Source organism: Aegilops tauschii, chromosome 6, assembly GCF_002575655.3.
Source record: "Aegilops tauschii subsp. strangulata cultivar AL8/78 chromosome 6, Aet v6.0, whole genome shotgun sequence".
Taxonomy (NCBI): Eukaryota; Viridiplantae; Streptophyta; class Magnoliopsida; order Poales; family Poaceae; genus Aegilops; species Aegilops tauschii.
In genome coordinates, this window is record NC_053040.3 from 414,610,691 (window position 1) to 414,627,223 (window position 16,533).

Below are 16,533 nucleotides of genomic sequence, written 5' to 3' on the forward strand. Positions count from 1 at the left end.
GTCTGCATACTAAATAAAGCACGGAATGGAAATTGCAAAAAATAAATAGAATTGGACTCCTTTTCATCTTAGATCAATCAAATAACTACCTATTCTGAACTAATCCCCTTTTAGTAATCCATTCTTACTCTGTACTACACTTTAAATGAATTTTCCTAAGAGGTAGAGGATGATCCATGAATCAATCTAACCATCAACTGTAAAAAAAAAACGCCGAGTATAGCTGTGCTTCCTCTGCTTGAGTTGACTTGACTTTGAGTAGCAGGGCTAGCCAGATAGGACAGGCAAATGGTGGCAACAGACCAACAGCAGCCAGCGACACGTAGCACGGCAGTTAAACCTAACCGGACTTTAACAGCCGGCGCCAATCATCGAGCACCAGTGACCTCCTTCCCAAGTTACCGAACCACCACACGCCCACGAACTGCGAAAACTAGCCTCACCTCACCACGTACCCTGCCCTGCCCCGTAGGTTCGTTCAACCATCGCTACCAGTGCTACCCCAAGATATTACTCCATTAGACCATTGTTAGTCGATCGATGATGATACTCGCCAAGCCTGAAGTAGCAGCAGCACGGCAAGCAACAAGACGGAGCAAGCCAATGGATGAGCAATGGCCAAGTCACACGCGCGCGCGCACCCAACCCAACTCGCCGCGAGCCAAACTGACTGCTCGCTTGGCGAGCCCGGTGGTGGGTGTCGCTCTCCGTCCGTGCTAGTTGGCGGATTCCACGGCCACGCGAGAGCCAGTCGACTGGAGCGAGAGCGAGCCAAATCAGTCGGCCTCCGGTACCGGGTCCACCGACCTCGCCGCCGCATTCCGCGACTTGGACGACCACTCTAGACTCTACTGTCTACTCTACTGTTCTACAGCGAGCTACGGGTTCGGGCGATCGATGTGAAAGCATCGTATGCCCCGCGACTCTGCCCGCCTTTTCCCCATCTAATCGGATCAACCCGTATCTCGGCGTAATTAGCGCCGTCTCCTCTCTCTCTGTTCGCAGGCACCAATAATGCCATTTCATGCGAGGGAAACGATATGATCTTGGCTAGAAGTTTCGGGCTCTACTCTTTTTCCTGAATGAGAAAGAGGGGCATAAAAACGTTGGGTAGCATCTGTTCCAAGGAATGGGAACAAAGGGGATAGAGATGGATTGGAGGAGAGGAGATAGACTCGTAGAGAGGGGCTCCTTGGTTGGTTAGGGCCTTAGGGGATGCCCCATTACCGATCGTGCCTGGCTGGCTCCCGTGTTCCTTGTGCTCTTGTACCTTTTCACCGGCGACTTGGGTTCTGCTGATAATTTGGAACCAGTGGAGGAAGGCCGGCCTCGGCCGTGGGATGCGGTGGCGATGAGGGCTGGCTGGCCCGGCGTCGCCACCGGGTCGTTTTCGTCGGATAAGCTTGGAATGAATGCTCCATGCATGGCTTCGGCCGAAATCCGGACGCTTCTTTCTTTGGCACATTTGCTGAATTCGTTGAGTAATTAAATGGTGCAAATGCGTGTGTAAAGTTAAGAGTGCTTTCGCTTGCGACCTAACCCAAACAGCTCACAAGATCGGCAGTCCATGACTGGAAGTTGGATACAACTAACATGTAAATTAACACTGACGGACATATCATTTAACACTGAGGGAAATGATATGATCACAAGTTTTAGTTAGGCAGGGGCTCGAAAGAGGGCGGAAGTCAAAGTGCTAAACACATCCGTAGAAACTTGTGATTTTCATTTTAGGGGAAGAGGTAATACCAATCGACATAGCCAACCTAATAAACTTGGGTGCTGCGTGTAAGTAAGTTGTTGCTGTTAAGTGTCAGTTTGCGCTTCCTTGGCAGGCCTGGAGTGTGGCAACGTTCTTCTGCTTGTGTTGAGTATATGAACTGGAAGTCTGGAAAGCTAGAACTCTGCTCCGTTCATATGCTCAAGTCCCATGAAAAGCATGATCGGCCTTTGCATGTCCGTGTAGAACCATACGTGATACTCCCTCCGTAAACAAATATAAGACCGTTTAGAACATTGAGGGAGTACGTCCCAGTAATTTGGTTGTGAAGTTGTGTCCCGTGCATAGACATGTTTCCAAGAAGCGCAACCTGATGCCATCACCATACTTTTGTTTCTGAAAAGATGTCATCACGTATACTGTACTTTGGCACAATCAGAAAAGGCACTACGAAGCATCTGCGTAGGCCACAACTCCAAGAGCACATTTCACACATCACTGCATCAGTAGCAGTGCACCAAGAGACAGACACGCATATGGTTACATAAGCTAGTGCAATTCTTTCAACGGGTAAACATGATTACACCTCTCGACTGGCCGCCTTGCCGTGAAAAAAACTGCCGGCAGGTCGACCAGGAGATCAATTACACCACGTAGTAGTAGCAACGATCTTACTAAACACCACTGGCTACTTACTTACTGCTACTAGTTAATTACTGCTACGCGCAGCAGCCATGGCCGACGTCTAAAATGCCGTCGGGCCAGAGCAGCCGCCGATTCGATCCAAGGAGAGATTACATCATAGCTACGGAGCTTAACGAAGACTGTACTAGTAGTAGCAGCTGCTTGCTGTTCACGACAGGATGGAGTCCCAGTCGATCTCCACGGACGGGTACTTGCGCAGGTGGAAGGTCTCCGACTCGTCCCACGGCGCCTCCGTGAAGTCCAGCTTCTCCATCTCCGGGACGGGCGGCGTGGGCGGCGGCGGGGACCCGGCGGACGCCGAGTCCTCGCCCTCCGTCGACGCCGAGCACTTGGGGGACTCCGGCTCCGAGTTCTTGGACGAGGGCGCGGCGAGGGACTCGCAGATGGCGGTGAGCTTGGCGTCGACGGAGGCGTGGAGCGGGCCGGCCAGGTGGGCGCCGCCGCGGCGGAGCGACGGGAAGTTGAGGCGGGCGAGGTCGCCGCGGAGGCGGAAGGCGGCCTTGTCGTAGGCGAGCGCGGCGTCCTCGGCGGTGTCGAAGGTGCCGAGCCACAGCCTCGTGCGGTTCTTGGGGAGGCGGATCTCCGCCACCCACTTGCCCCAGTGGCGCTGCCGCACGCCGCGGTACAGCTTGGACTGCGCGGGCGCCACTCCGGCCAGCGCCAGCGCCGCGGCGGACGCGCGCGGCGGCGACCCGGACTGCTTCATCGGCTGCGCGCGCGGCCCAAGGAACGAGCCACCAGCCAGGCCCCTCTGCTGCTGCTGCTGCTGGACGAAGAACTGGGCCTGGATCTGCTGGATCTGGGCCGGGCCGAGCTGGGCCAGCCCCATGGATCCGTTCATGCCCGAAGCGGCATACTGCGAGGAGTAGAGCGGCGGAAGCTGCGAGAAAGACGGCGAGGCGGGCGCGGTGGTGGGCAGAGGAGAGACTGCGAACGAGGAGGCGTAGGACGACGATGGGGTGGCCATGTATGAATTTTGGGTCATGGAGGGAGAAGAGTAGTACTGGTACGGGTAGTGAGAGGAAGAGGAGGAAGCAATCGTGATAAAAGGTTCGAGTGCTTTCATGAGCTCCTGATCCGAAGCAGAGGCGGCGGAGCCGATCTGGTGCGTGCTGGTGTTGTACTTGTACATGTCTATGGCAGCGGCCATGAGGGCTTGGACAGAGGTAGAAGAAGAAGGTGATGTCGAGAAGGCCGAACCAAAAACGGAATGGAAAAAAGGAAGCTTTCTCGTGCAAGCAGAAAGAAAAAAAAAAAGGGCCCTGTTCCTCAATAAAATTAGAGAAACGAGGGGAATAAATCGGACGAACTAGAAGGGTATTGCAAAAGAACCCTTTCCGGCCGTACCGAAGCAAAACAAGGCTGAAAAAGGGCAAGAATCCAGGAGAGAAAAAAGGTTCTCTGGATCTCTCTGTTCCTCCTAGGAGAGTGGTGAGGTTGGCAAGAAATCAAGAAGATCCCGAGCAAGAGGAGAGCGCCTCTTCCGATCTAATAATCCCAGAAGAAGCGAACCCCTTGAACGGGACCTTGGTTTCCTGTGTGTTCCTGCTGGCTGCCGCTAAAAAGACCAGAGAAGTTCAGAGAGCAAACCTGCCGCCGTCGTCGCTGCTGCTGCTGAAGGGCTCGTCAGATCGCTCAACCTCACCGTGGAGTGGGATGGGATTGTGGCTGCGTGTTGCTCGTGGGTGGTGGGGTGGGGGTTGAGGCGTCTCTCTGAGGAAGAAGAGGCGTCGCTCCGGGGCCTTTTATAGCGCCGGGCTCCGGCCGTGCGCGCAGCCGTGCAGGCGAAGCGAAGCAACCACTCAGCCGTGCGATTTGTTCGCTGCCACAAAGCGGTCTGATCGGATTAATTTCGTTAATCGTTTCTTGTTTTGTTGGGAGTTGGCGGTGTGATTTTGAAAATGAGACGTTGCTTTCGTGCATGGCGTCAGCCGACGCCGGGCAGCACGCGCGAGCCACAAGTCGCGGCCAATGAGAATCCGCCTCGTGTGCTCCCGACGCGCGGGTGATCGTCGCCGCGCTGTGGTTTTGTGCAAGTGGCGTCGCGCCATTGGGTGGTGGTGCGCTCGCTTGACCTCAGAGTGTGCTGCGCCTGCCCTTTGTGCTCTGCTCCGGGAACTCGGCTTCTGCGTTGCACCAAGAGCTGCGAACCCCTTGCTTAAAGTAAGGAGCTACAGTAAATCATTTTTCACAGTTTTTCTATGATGGTTTTGTAATTTGTGTCTAACTCTTGTTTATTATGTCTATATATAGCAAGAGAATGAAACAAGATGATGAGAAAACTAATTCTTGCAATATCTTACCGAAAAGGGCTTTCGCCCCGCTTTATATATAAAGCAATAACCATCAACAAGCCGATACAAACACACGCCACCCCAACACACGCACACACTCAAGGCTAGATACATAGGCGCTGAGCGCAGCCACACCACCCCTATCGCTACAAGAGCTACCAGGGTCCTCAACCGTGAACACCACCGCGAAGAGACGAAGCCACATACGACGAACCGTGAGCTCCAAGGCGGCGCCTTCAAGAAGGTCACGGCACCAGAGCTCCGCCACCGCCCGATCCATGGATCAGGGTTTTTCCTGGAGCAACACGAAGGACAATGAGGACCGCGACGACGCCTTCAAGAAAGGAACGAACTCGCCGCCGCCGGCCTGCCGGAAGACAGAACAGGTTTTCACCCCGGCCAACACACACCGCCCCTGGCAAGGTACGAACGCCGCACCACCGCCACCGATCGACGCACCCCAGCCACCATGCCGCCCACACGGCCATGGGCACCGGGCAGCACCTGAGCCACGGGCTCCGCCCACGAGCACCGTGCTCCCACCTCCAAAGCCGCCGCTCCGGAATCCAAGACCACCCCAACCCCTTCAACCAGAGCCACCGACACAGCAGTCGAAAAAAGCACACCCTTTTGGGAAAGAACGGGGCCCAGCCGGCCGGAGCAGGGCAGGGGAAGCCATCGGAGGCTGCCAGCCGCGCCGCAGCCACCACGCCATTTCATGACCCGGGGCCAGGTCTCCGTCGCCACTCCCGGCAACAGCAAGACCCGAAGGCACCCCTGCCAACTCCCCGAAGCGCCCCTGCCACCATGGCCAGCCACAGACGAAGTCGAGCCGCCGTGCTCCACCTGCCGAGCGCACCTCCATCCGCAGCTCCGAGCACCCCAAGAATCAGGGGAAGGTAGGTCGAACCGACGCTACTGCGCCGCCATCCCAACCAGCCAGAGTGGCCTCGGTCGGGGCAGCCGCCCGCAGCCCAAGCCACCCGTAGCCCGCGTTGTGCCGAGGCCAGATCTGGCCGAGCCGCCGCGCCGCCATCGCGTCCGCCGTCCCTGACCTCAAGCACACGCACAACCACCCACCTCCACCAGCCCGGAAGGTCATGGCAGAGGTGGCCGCCCGCTGGCCACGCCGCCCTCGGCCCGCGCCACCGCAGGGCCAGATCCGGCCGACACAGCCGCATCAGACCCCGTGCGTGCCCCGCCACCACGCAGCCCACCGCGCCCGTAGCAGATCCCTGCGCCGTCGCCCGCAGAGCCGTCGTCGCGCCGCCACGTCCTGCGTTTCGCGGCGCCCCGGCTCGACAGCGCCGGCCCGCGCCAGCCCCTGCCTCACGAGGGGGTGAGAAGACCCTGCCGCCGCCGCCGCCGGTCGGGCTTCGCCCGGACGCGCCCTTTGGCGGCGGCAGGAGGAGGAGGAGTAGGGGAGAGGAGGTGAGGCGGCCGGCGGCTAGGGTTCCTCCCCTGCCGCCCGCGGGAGCGCCAGAGGAGGAGGAGGCTCGGTCTTTTGGAAACAATTTGCGAGCGCCAAATTCTTGCAATATCTTAGGCCAGTCCTGGAGAGAAAGGAAAAAACATGTGTTTTGGCAGGGTTAAGAAAAAACACGTTGGCCATGCATGTTGGGGCCGTGCTAGACTACGTATGAAGGGGTTTTCCTCCCCTAACCCTAGGCGGCTAGGGCGAACACTCCCCTTCAAACTTCATCGGCGAGTCTGTGGATTTGCCTCCCCTCTACCTGCCACTCTAGCGGCCGGTGATGGGGAGGGGAATCCCGGCGCCTTCGCTCTGGTTAGTAGTTTAGATTAGTTTAATTTGTCCTCGCAAATGCGGCGCTCGGGTGATGGTGACACTTCTTCTTTGAGTTTGTCTTCCGGGCACCGATCTTCCTCGAGTTCGTCCGTCTGGACGTAGTCGACGAAGCTCCAGCGTAGATTCTTGTCGTCTCCTTGGGACGGTGATGTTAGGGTTTCTCATCGCGTGGCGAGATTTGGTGTGAGGTACTTCAGATCTATGCAAGGATTTAACGGCGTTAATTGCGGCTCCAGGGCATTGGTCCATAGGGGAACATGCACTGCTCGGCTGTCGTCGACAAGATCAAGCCAACTTCGGTAGGGGAGCGGTGACAGCGGCACGTCGGCGGCTCGTTCTGGCGGCAGAACTGATCGTTCAGTGGTCTTGGAATCTCATGTAATTTTTATTATGGTAGGATATTTTATACTTCCATGAATTTTTTATAATAAATTTGATCCTTTAAAAAAAAGGTAATTAGGACATTGCAGTGGTTGTTCTTTACTGGATTTTTTTTCTTACACAGTTCATAGAAAAATAGAAATAGTCGTTGCTAGGTGGTCTACGGATCTTGATGTATTTTTCATTAGTTTCGGTGTTCGTTGTACTGCTATGATTGAAGATAAATAGATCGGAAATTTTGTCGCAAAAGAAATGCAAACTCTAAAGATCGGAGTCGTGGAACAACAAGATTGGCAAAATATCGCATACCCGTTATTGAAAGAAATATGCCTCCCAGTAAAAGAACAACCCAAAGAAAAAAATTGACGAAGTTTCAGGCGCCCATATCTCGCGAGCTCGTTGGTGTGAAATTGAACTAGAAAGGTAAATCCAGCTTGGGCACATTGATGGCTCCAATCCAAGCCATGTCCAAGCACTCAGCCAACGCCAATTATTTGAATTGGCAGCCTTAAGCTCCCTTCCATAGAGGACCATGAGACGTCGAACCTAGGGTTTGATGTTGGGGGGTTGGGGGGGGGGGGGGGGTGCACCCTCTATTTTCCAACCATTGACTGGTCATCCTGCCATTTGTATTTTGTCTCAAAAAAAAATTAGAGTTACTTTTTTTGGGGGGGGGGGGAGAGGGTTTTGTATTAATTAACCCGGATCAGTATGATCCAGTGCACACAGTTTTACAACCCTCTCAAGACCCGACCGTAACCAGACAACCGTCTTAACCTCAACCCTCCCAATCTTAGCTAGTTCATGGCTAACAAGATTACACTACCTCTTTATCGCCTTAACCTTAATCTGTCTGTCCCCTCTCATCATGGCAGAGATCTCCTGGACAAGGGCAGTGTACTGTGATCTATCAACCAAGGGGTTGGAAATCATCGTAGCAGCTTCAACACTATCCGTTTCGACGGTGAATGGGAGTGAGCTCCATTCTAAAATTTAGAGTTAGGGCCTCTTTGATTCGCAGGATTCTCAAAATACGGGAATAGGAAAAACGCAGGAATAGAGTGTCATGTTCTTTTCTACCCTACAGGATTTGGCAGAATGTTTGATAGCACAGGAAAATCAAAGGAATCCAACAAAGAGATTTGAGTGGATGGAAATTTTCCTCCAAAATGTAGTACAAACGAATCCTATGAAAAATTTCCTAAGGATTTCAATCCTACGAATCAAACGACCATCATAGGAAAAAATCCTAATGATCCAAATCCTCCAAAAAACCTATGAAATTCCTTTGTATCAAAGGAGCCCTTACTTTTTTAGATAGACCTTCTCTTCGTTGTTCTTGAATCTTCTTGTACCTTTTGCTGCAGTGAGAAAAATCTAGAACAGCTGTTGTTGCATGGTCCTAATCAAACTGGTGGTGTGAACTAGGAGAAACAAAAATGTGGCACTGTTCCTTGCATAGAGCCGTGGCCACCGTCGATTAGGACCCCCAAAAGGACAAGGTTGAACCGTAGCGCCTGTCCAATTATGCCACCGTTTGCAGGTCCAATTAGTACACGCGAATGTACTCGACGAGTTCATTATTGGGTGCTCATTTTCCATGGCCACGTGATTGTATAGTACGGAGTCCCTCTCGTGATGGTTTATTTGTGCCAAGTTGAGGCAGAACATCAAATCATGGACAACAACGCAAGGAAAAAAATACAACCAGAAGGAGACGATATTTTTTCAAACTTCGCTGGCTTCAGTCGGCCGAGTCGCCCGTGTATGCATGTATGATTGCATTGATTGGAGTTTTGATTGCAGTCGGGCAGGAGGCAGAGGTTAACCTAACTCGTAAATAATCCCCGTGCCCGGACACGTAGGCAAGAGGAGCCTGGCACACACCTCGGCGATCCGGCGCGTTCTGGACCAACCATTCGCCATCGAAAAATCTCGCGGATTGGACCCCCGGCCGCGCGGCCACGACGTTGACACGGCGGGAACAGGCGCCGATCCGCGGTAGTTCCGCCGTGAGACCAGCTGCGTTCCCGGTGCGAAACCAGCGACATGACGCGACGCCGAGCGGCACGAGCTAAACACCCGAACGCCCGGCGCGCGCGTTCGGTGCGTGTGTGTGGGCGCGGGCGCTTGCGTGCGCGGGCACGGCTGGCCCGGCCGCGCTCCCACGGGAAGCCGCTGCGTTTTCGGCAAGGAAACCGATGCGCTCCCGAGCGCGGCTGCCGTGCCCGGCTCGTGTCGCGCGACGGACAGGCCGTCGGTCGCTTTGGGTGCTGCTGGCTCCGTGTCTGCCCAAAAGTATGACGAAGTGGTTGGGGTCGGGTTCTCCCTGTCCTGTAGTGCTCCGCAGTACAACAAACACACAGCTGTACCTCTCAGTCTTACCTGGAGCACCTTGTTTTTACTCCTGATCAGCAAGCGAATCGTCGCACACACTCGTACCTACGTACCTACGATCACCGGATCGGTTGGGCGATGACCAAGGCATGCCGGGAGGTGAACGAATTATTGGTCGCCAGCTGCAAGCTACCACCACGCATGAAGCGACCCAAAATCCCATGCCTATGCGTGCCGTGCATGTAAATGCCAAACCCAGATGGCCGGACCGTGACATCTCTTGTCTCCAGCGTGTGTAGTTTTGCGGGCCGAGGATGAGGCCGATCGACGATGGATGGACCGGCGGAAGCATCTGGATTGTGGATGTTGTAGAGCACGATGCCGCATGGATACAACAGAGCGGAGGCTAGCGTCTCCCACTACCGATTGAACTCGTTACTTAATCAAATATGATATCTCCGTCCAATTGGAATAGTCTAGGAGCGTTGCTCAAGGAGAAGGGATAGGCATTGGTGGCTGCGAAACTGCGTCATCATCGAACCCCTTGTGTGTGCGACACCAGGTCCATCTCCATCAGAAACCGGTCTAGATATCCTTGTTAATCACGGGGTGAGCTAATCCTGCCGGGAAATTTAATGGGTGGTCGACGCGGGAGCTCTTGTCACCATGGCCACATCCCCAACCACCGTACGCTAACCTAACCTAGAACCCATAATTGGGGTCGTATATAGCCCTAAAAAACACTCTCGGCCCATGTAGTAATACTTACATTGTAGTCATGGTTTACATCATGTACAGAATATAATATGTTTTTTCTCTTCTCTATTTTCCTGTGGATTAGATGTGGCAGCTAGAGGGCAAGGAGAAGATATGGCGTGTGTGTTGGGAGGAGGAGGAATAATTTGGGTGGAGGCTGGCTAAAGCGAGGGGAAGCAACGAAACGAGTATCTTGTCTTGTGTGTGGCATAGCTCTGGTAGAATCCGCTTCAGAAACGCGGTGCGCGTTGCCGCATCCAATCATTCCGTTCACATCAATTTTCGACGTATTCTTTTCACCTTTCTCTCCCGCTGTTGTTCTCCTTCGCCCACACACGCGCGCCCCGGTCCACAAGCTGTGGTCGTCTGCACCTATCAGGCATCTGCTTTACGCATGCTCACACAACCGGCTATTGAAGTTCTTCACACAACTAAAATGCGTGTTTTGAACTCTCTTTGACCAAAGCCAGCTGGCCCCAGTGTGTGATACAAAGTTTTTTTCGAAAAAGTGTGTGATACGAAGTTGCGACTGTCCTTGCGATGTATCTGGTCGAACCCCTAGATTTTAGTTCCCCAAGCACTTTCTCAAATATTAACTTCTCAAATTTGAAAAATTTAGAACAAAACATGGACCTAACCAAACCCCTAAACTTACCCCCCTACAAAAATTGTACACAACTTTATACTGCTCTATTGCATAATTAACAACAGTACCACAGTGACATCATACATAACATAATTAAACATTTGATTACCTACTAAATTGACACTACATCGACATCAAATTAGCTAAAGCATCGAGATAAACTAAATAGAACTAGATATTATATACTACATCGGCACTATTCATCGTCCTGGGATAAGTCCGACTAGAAGGAAATGGGGACCCTAACAAGAGGCGTGATGGTGGCCGCAACAGCAGTGTTAGGGGAGTTTAGCTTCGTCTGACACCGAAGAAGCGGCGCTACGTGCTGTCGTAGGTGCGTGTCGCCTCCTCCGCAGTGGCAAATTTGTCAAGCCACACACACTCTCGCATGTTCGGACCATAGATCTCTGCTACCCACTTGCCCCACTGTCGCAGCCTCACGCTACAGTACTTCAGGGGCGGCGACGACTAATCCGATGGTGGCAGCATGAATCGGGAGTTACGAGGCGGCGTGGTTCCATTCCCAATTAAATGAGGCTTCGCAGTGGCCCTCCTTGTCGATGAGTTCACGGTAGCGACGACTAATACATGCGGAAATTCTAGCGGCAGTGGTGGCCGCCGAGCGAATCAAAGAGGGGTGCGGGGTGGTTGGCAAGGTTGTGGGGTGTTAGCGAGCATGCGGGGTGGCCGCCGAAGACAAGGGACACGACAGAAGCAGCGCTTGTTGGGGAACGTAGTAATTTCAAAAAAATTCCTACGCACACGCAAGATCATGGTTATGCATAGCAACGAGAGGGGAGAGTGTTGTCCACGTACCCTCGTAGACCGAAAGCGGAAGCGTTAGCACAACGCGGTTGATGTAGTCGTACGTCTTCACGATCCGACCGATCAAGTACCGAACGTACGGTGCCTCCGAGTTCAGCACACGTTCAGCCCGATGACGTCCCTCGAACTCCGATCTAGCCGAGTGTTGAGGGAGAGTTTCGTCAGCACGACGGCGTGGTGACGATGATGATGTTCTACCGACTCAGGGCTTCGCCTAAGTACCGCTACAGTATTATTGAGGTGGACTATGGTGGAGGGGGGCACCGCACACGGCTAAAGATCAAACGATCAATTGTTGTGTCTCTAGGGTGCCCCCTTCCCCCGTATATAAAGGAGCAAGGGGGGAGGTGCGGCCGGCCAGGAGGGGGCGCGCCAGGAGGAGTCCTACTCCCACCGGGAGTAGGACTCCCTCCCTTTTCCTTGTTGGATTAGGAGTGGAGGGGGAAAAAGGTGGAGGAGAAGAAGGAAAGGGGGGCGCCGCCCCCCCTCCTTGTCCAATTCGAACTAGAGGGGGAGGGACGCGCGGCTTGCCCTAGCCGCCCCTCCTCTTCTCCACTAAGGCCCACTATGGCCCATTAACCCCCGGGGGGTTCCGGTAACCCCTCCGGTACTCCGGTAAAATCCTGATTTCACCCGGAACACTTCTGATATTCAAATATAGGCTTCCAATATATCAATCTTCATGTCTCGACCATTTCGAGACTCCTCGTCATGTCCGTGATCACATCCGGGACTCCGAACAACCTTCGGTACATCAAAACATATAAACTCATAATATAACTGTCATCGAAACGTTAGCGTGCGGACCCTACGGGTTCGAGAACTATGTAGACATGACCAAGACACGTCTCCGGTCAATAACCAATAGCGGAACCTGGATGCTCATATTGGCTCCCACATATTCTACGAAGATCTTTATCGGTCAGACCGCATAATAACAAACGTTGTTCCCTTTGTCATCGGTATGTTACTTGCCCGAGATTCGATCGTCGGTATCTCAATACCTAGTTCAATCTCGTTACCGGCAAGTCTCTTTACTCGTTTCGTAATACATCATCCCGCAACTAACTCATTAGTTGGAATGCTTGCAAGGCTTAAGTGATGTGCATTACCGAGTGGGCCCAGAGATACCTCTCCGACAATCGGAGTGACAAATCCTAATCTCGAAATACGCCAACCCAACAAGTACCTTCGGAGATACCTGTAGAGCACCTTTATAATCACCCAGTTACGTTGTGACGTTTGGTAGCACACAAAGTGTTCCTCCGGTAAACGGGAGTTGAATAATCTCATAGCCATAGGAACATGTATAAGTCATGAAGAAAGCAATATCAACATACTAAACGATCGAGTGCTAAGCTAACGGAATGGGTCAAGTCAATCACATCATTCTCCTAATGATGTGATCTCGTTAATCAAATGACAACTCATGTCTATGGTTAGGAAACATAACCATCTTTGATTAACAAGCTAGTCAAGTAGAGGCATACTAGTGACACTCTGTTTGTCTATGTGTTCACACATGTATTAAGTTTCCGGTTAATACAATTCTAGCATGAATAATAAACATTTATCATGAAGGAAATAAATAAGAACTTTATTATTGCCTCTAGGGCATATTTCCTTCAGCGCCAACGTCAAGGTTGCCAGAATTGCGATTCTGTTATACGATTCTGCGACTTTACGATCCAAACTAACCCCTCTGTTTCTATGGTTTTGGTTCAGAGAATTTAAGTTATGCGATACTGATAGTAAGATTTTACGATTTGCGATCCTACCACTATGAGCTCCGATCCAATTCAAAATCGTGATTCTGACAACCTTGGCCAGTGTTAAAGTGACCGACGAGGGAGATATGCAACCTCCTGAGAGAGAAAGAGAATCGTTTAGCGAGGCTTCATTCAACTTTCCAAAATTGAGATGAGGCTCATTCTCAAAAAAAAAAAAGATGAGGCCGACACTTCTCCTCAAAATTTTGAGGAGTTAAATGTTTTGAGGGTTCGGTTAGAGTAGGCTTAACTCCTCAAAAGAGAATCTCTTGAGGAATTACAACCTATTAGAGAACCATGTGTGTATAGAGGCACACATGCCTCTAAGGTGGACCCTACGTGCTTGCATGTACTTTCAGCCAAAGAAAACACGGTGGTCGTCTGCACCTATCAGGCATCTGCTTTACGCATGCTCACACAACCGGCTATTGAAGTTCCTCACACAACTAAAATGCGTGTTTTGAACTCTCTTTAACCAAAGCCAGCTGGGCGCCAGTGTGTGATACAAAGTTTTTTTCGAAAGAGTGTGTGATACGAAGTTGCGACTGTCCTTGCGATGTATCTGGTCGAACCCCTAGATTTTAGTTCCCCAAGCACTTTCTCAAATATTAACTTCTCAAATTTGAAAAGTTTAGAACAAAACATGGACCTAACCAAATCCCTAAACTTAACCCCCTACAAAAATTGCACACAACTTTATACTGCTTTATTGCATAATTAACAACACTACTACAGTGATATCATACGTAACATAATTAAACATTCGATTACCTACTAAATTGACACTACATCGACACCAAATTAGCTAAAGCATCGAGATAAACTAAATAGAACTAAATATGAGATACTACATCGGCACTATTCGTCGTCCTCGGATAAGTCCGACTAGAAGGAAATGGGGACCCTCACGAGAGGCGTGATGGTGGCCGCAACAGTGGTGTCAGGGGAGTTTAGCTTCGTCCGACACCGAAGAAGCGGCGCTACGTGCTGTCGTAGGCGTGCGTCCCCTCCTCCGCAATGGGAAATTTGTCAAGCCACACACACTCTCGCATGTTCGGACCATAGATCTCTGCTACCCACTTGCCCCACCGTCGCAGCCTCACGCTACGGTACTTCAGCGGCGGCGACGGCTAATCCCATGGTGGCAGCATGAATCGAGAGTTACGGAGGCGGCGTGGTTCCATTCCCGATGAAATGAGGCTCCGCAGTGGCCCTCCTTCTCGATGAGTTCACGGTAGCGACGACTAATAGATGCGGAAATTCTAGCGGCAGTGGTGGCCGCCGAGCGAATCGTAGAGGGGCGCGGGAGGTTGGCAAGGTTGTGGGGTGTCAGCGAGCATGTGGGGTGGCCGCCGCAGACAAGGGACGCGACAGAAGCCGCCGGTGTCAAGGTTGTCAGAATTGCGATTCTGTTATACGATACCGCTATACAATTCTACGACTTTACGATGCAAACTAACCACTTTGATTCTACAATTTTAGTTCACGGAATTTACGTTATGCGATACTGATAGTAAGATTTTACGATTTGCGATCCTACCTTTGGAGCTCCGATCCAATTCAAAATCGCGATTATGACAACCTTGACATGTGTTGAAGTGGCTGACGAGGGAGAGATGCAACTGCCTGAGAGAGAAAAGGAATCTTTTAGCGAGGCTTCATTCAACTTTCCAAAATTGAGATGAGGCCGACACTTCTCCTCAAAATTTTGAGGAGTTGAATGTTTTGAGGGCTCAGTTAGAGTAGGCTTAACTCCTTAAAAGAGAATCTCTTGAGGAGTTACAACCTATTAGAGAACCATGTGTGTATAGAGGCACACATGCCTCTAAGGTGGACCCTATGTGTTTGCCTATACTTTCAGCCAAAGAAAACACGGTGTATGAAGCATTTCAGAGCATTTATTTTGTTTTTTCAGACCACCACAAATGCCATTCCGTCTCAAAAAAATTGCATGTAGCTGGGAAACTAAGCAATGTTTATAGCAAAAGAAAAAACAGCTGTTTGGATTTTACTGTTTATAACAGGATCATTTGAGCTTGGAACTAGAATGACATGATCGATATGTTTTCTCTTGTTGTTGTTGTTGGAAGTTGAAACGACGAGAGATTGATGAGCCTATCCAGTTGTAAGCGGACGGGGCCTACGAGCCGCCCCAGCATCCCCCCGTTCAGTGCCCGTGCCGGCGATGGCTGAACTCGCCGGGTCAAAAAGACGTAGGCCCTAGCGCAATCAACGCACCCTTCCACTCCACGCGATACGGACATGCCAGCCACGCCACTGGGCACGGCCGGCCGGCCGGCCGACGCCGTGCACACCGACCGACGCAATCATGCAACACACCACTCCTCTTCTCGACTTCTCCGGTTCTCCCCTCCCTCCGTGACTGACTGACTGAGACTGAAATGGCCTCTGCGATATGCCTCGTTTTGGTGGTGCTTGAAACGGAGGACCCGAGCTCGTGAATGTCGTGTCGAGGGAAGGGTAATCAACCAGCTCGCACGTACGTACCGCGTCTTTCTCGTTTTGGTGGTGGTTGTGCGGTCGTGCCGTATGAGTGCGTCGATCCGCCTTTTGACTTCCTGTCTCGCGCCCGAGATCTGATCGGTCCCGGAGCGCTGCGCCGTAGTATGGATTGTCATGGCGGCCCTGACTGTTCACGAGCACGCCGATAAGCGCGGCCGGCCTCCCCATGAACTCCTGTCTGCCCGTCGTTAGCCTCTTCCAGTCCTATCCGTGGGTGGCGCGGGGTTCCCGTACTGTCCTTCCTCGCCTCTTCATCAGGGGCCACCGATCTGAATAAGAATATCAGTGGCACGTGCGAGCTACGCCTTATCTTCAGAAGATTTTGTGTACCGTGCGAGCGTTCGTTCGTGCATTTGTAGTGCAATGTGCAGAGACTCTATAGAGTAGTACTCTCTCCGTCCCAAAAATAAACTACTAAAGTTAATACGAAGTTGAGACACTTATTTCAGGATTGAAAGAGTCTTTGTCAAAACTATGGTCCGGGAGCAGTTAGCAACATGACGACTGTTTGGGTCTATCATTATTCGCTATATCGATCTAATTGACGCGCTTTGTTGAAGGACTGAAAACAGGTCTAGAAGCACTGCAAATGGTCTTTATGTTTATTTTTTATTTATTTTTTGCGTGTAAAGGTCTTTTGGTTTATTAGGCGTTCTCCCCTTTTTACTTACCTTTGAGCTGAGACCTCCCGGGACGCACACGGTTTTCAGTGACCCATGGCACCTACGACTACGCACATAGGGTCACTTGTTCTCGCTTGTATTGTCCAT

The 16,533-nt window shown here is 51.9% G+C and overlaps 1 protein-coding gene across 1 annotated transcript; it reads right to left on the minus strand.

The window, feature by feature from the left end:
• Nucleotides 1–2,260: 2,260 nt before the first annotated feature.
• On the minus strand, nucleotides 2,261–4,259 carry LOC109741194 (ethylene-responsive transcription factor RAP2-4). The gene has a single exon (XM_020300264.4). The coding sequence runs from the start codon at nucleotides 3,573–3,575 to the stop codon at nucleotides 2,574–2,576; it is 1,002 nt and encodes a 333-aa protein (XP_020155853.1). The 5' UTR covers nucleotides 3,576–4,259; the 3' UTR covers nucleotides 2,261–2,573.
• Between the last annotated feature and the right edge of the window lie 12,274 nt (nucleotides 4,260–16,533).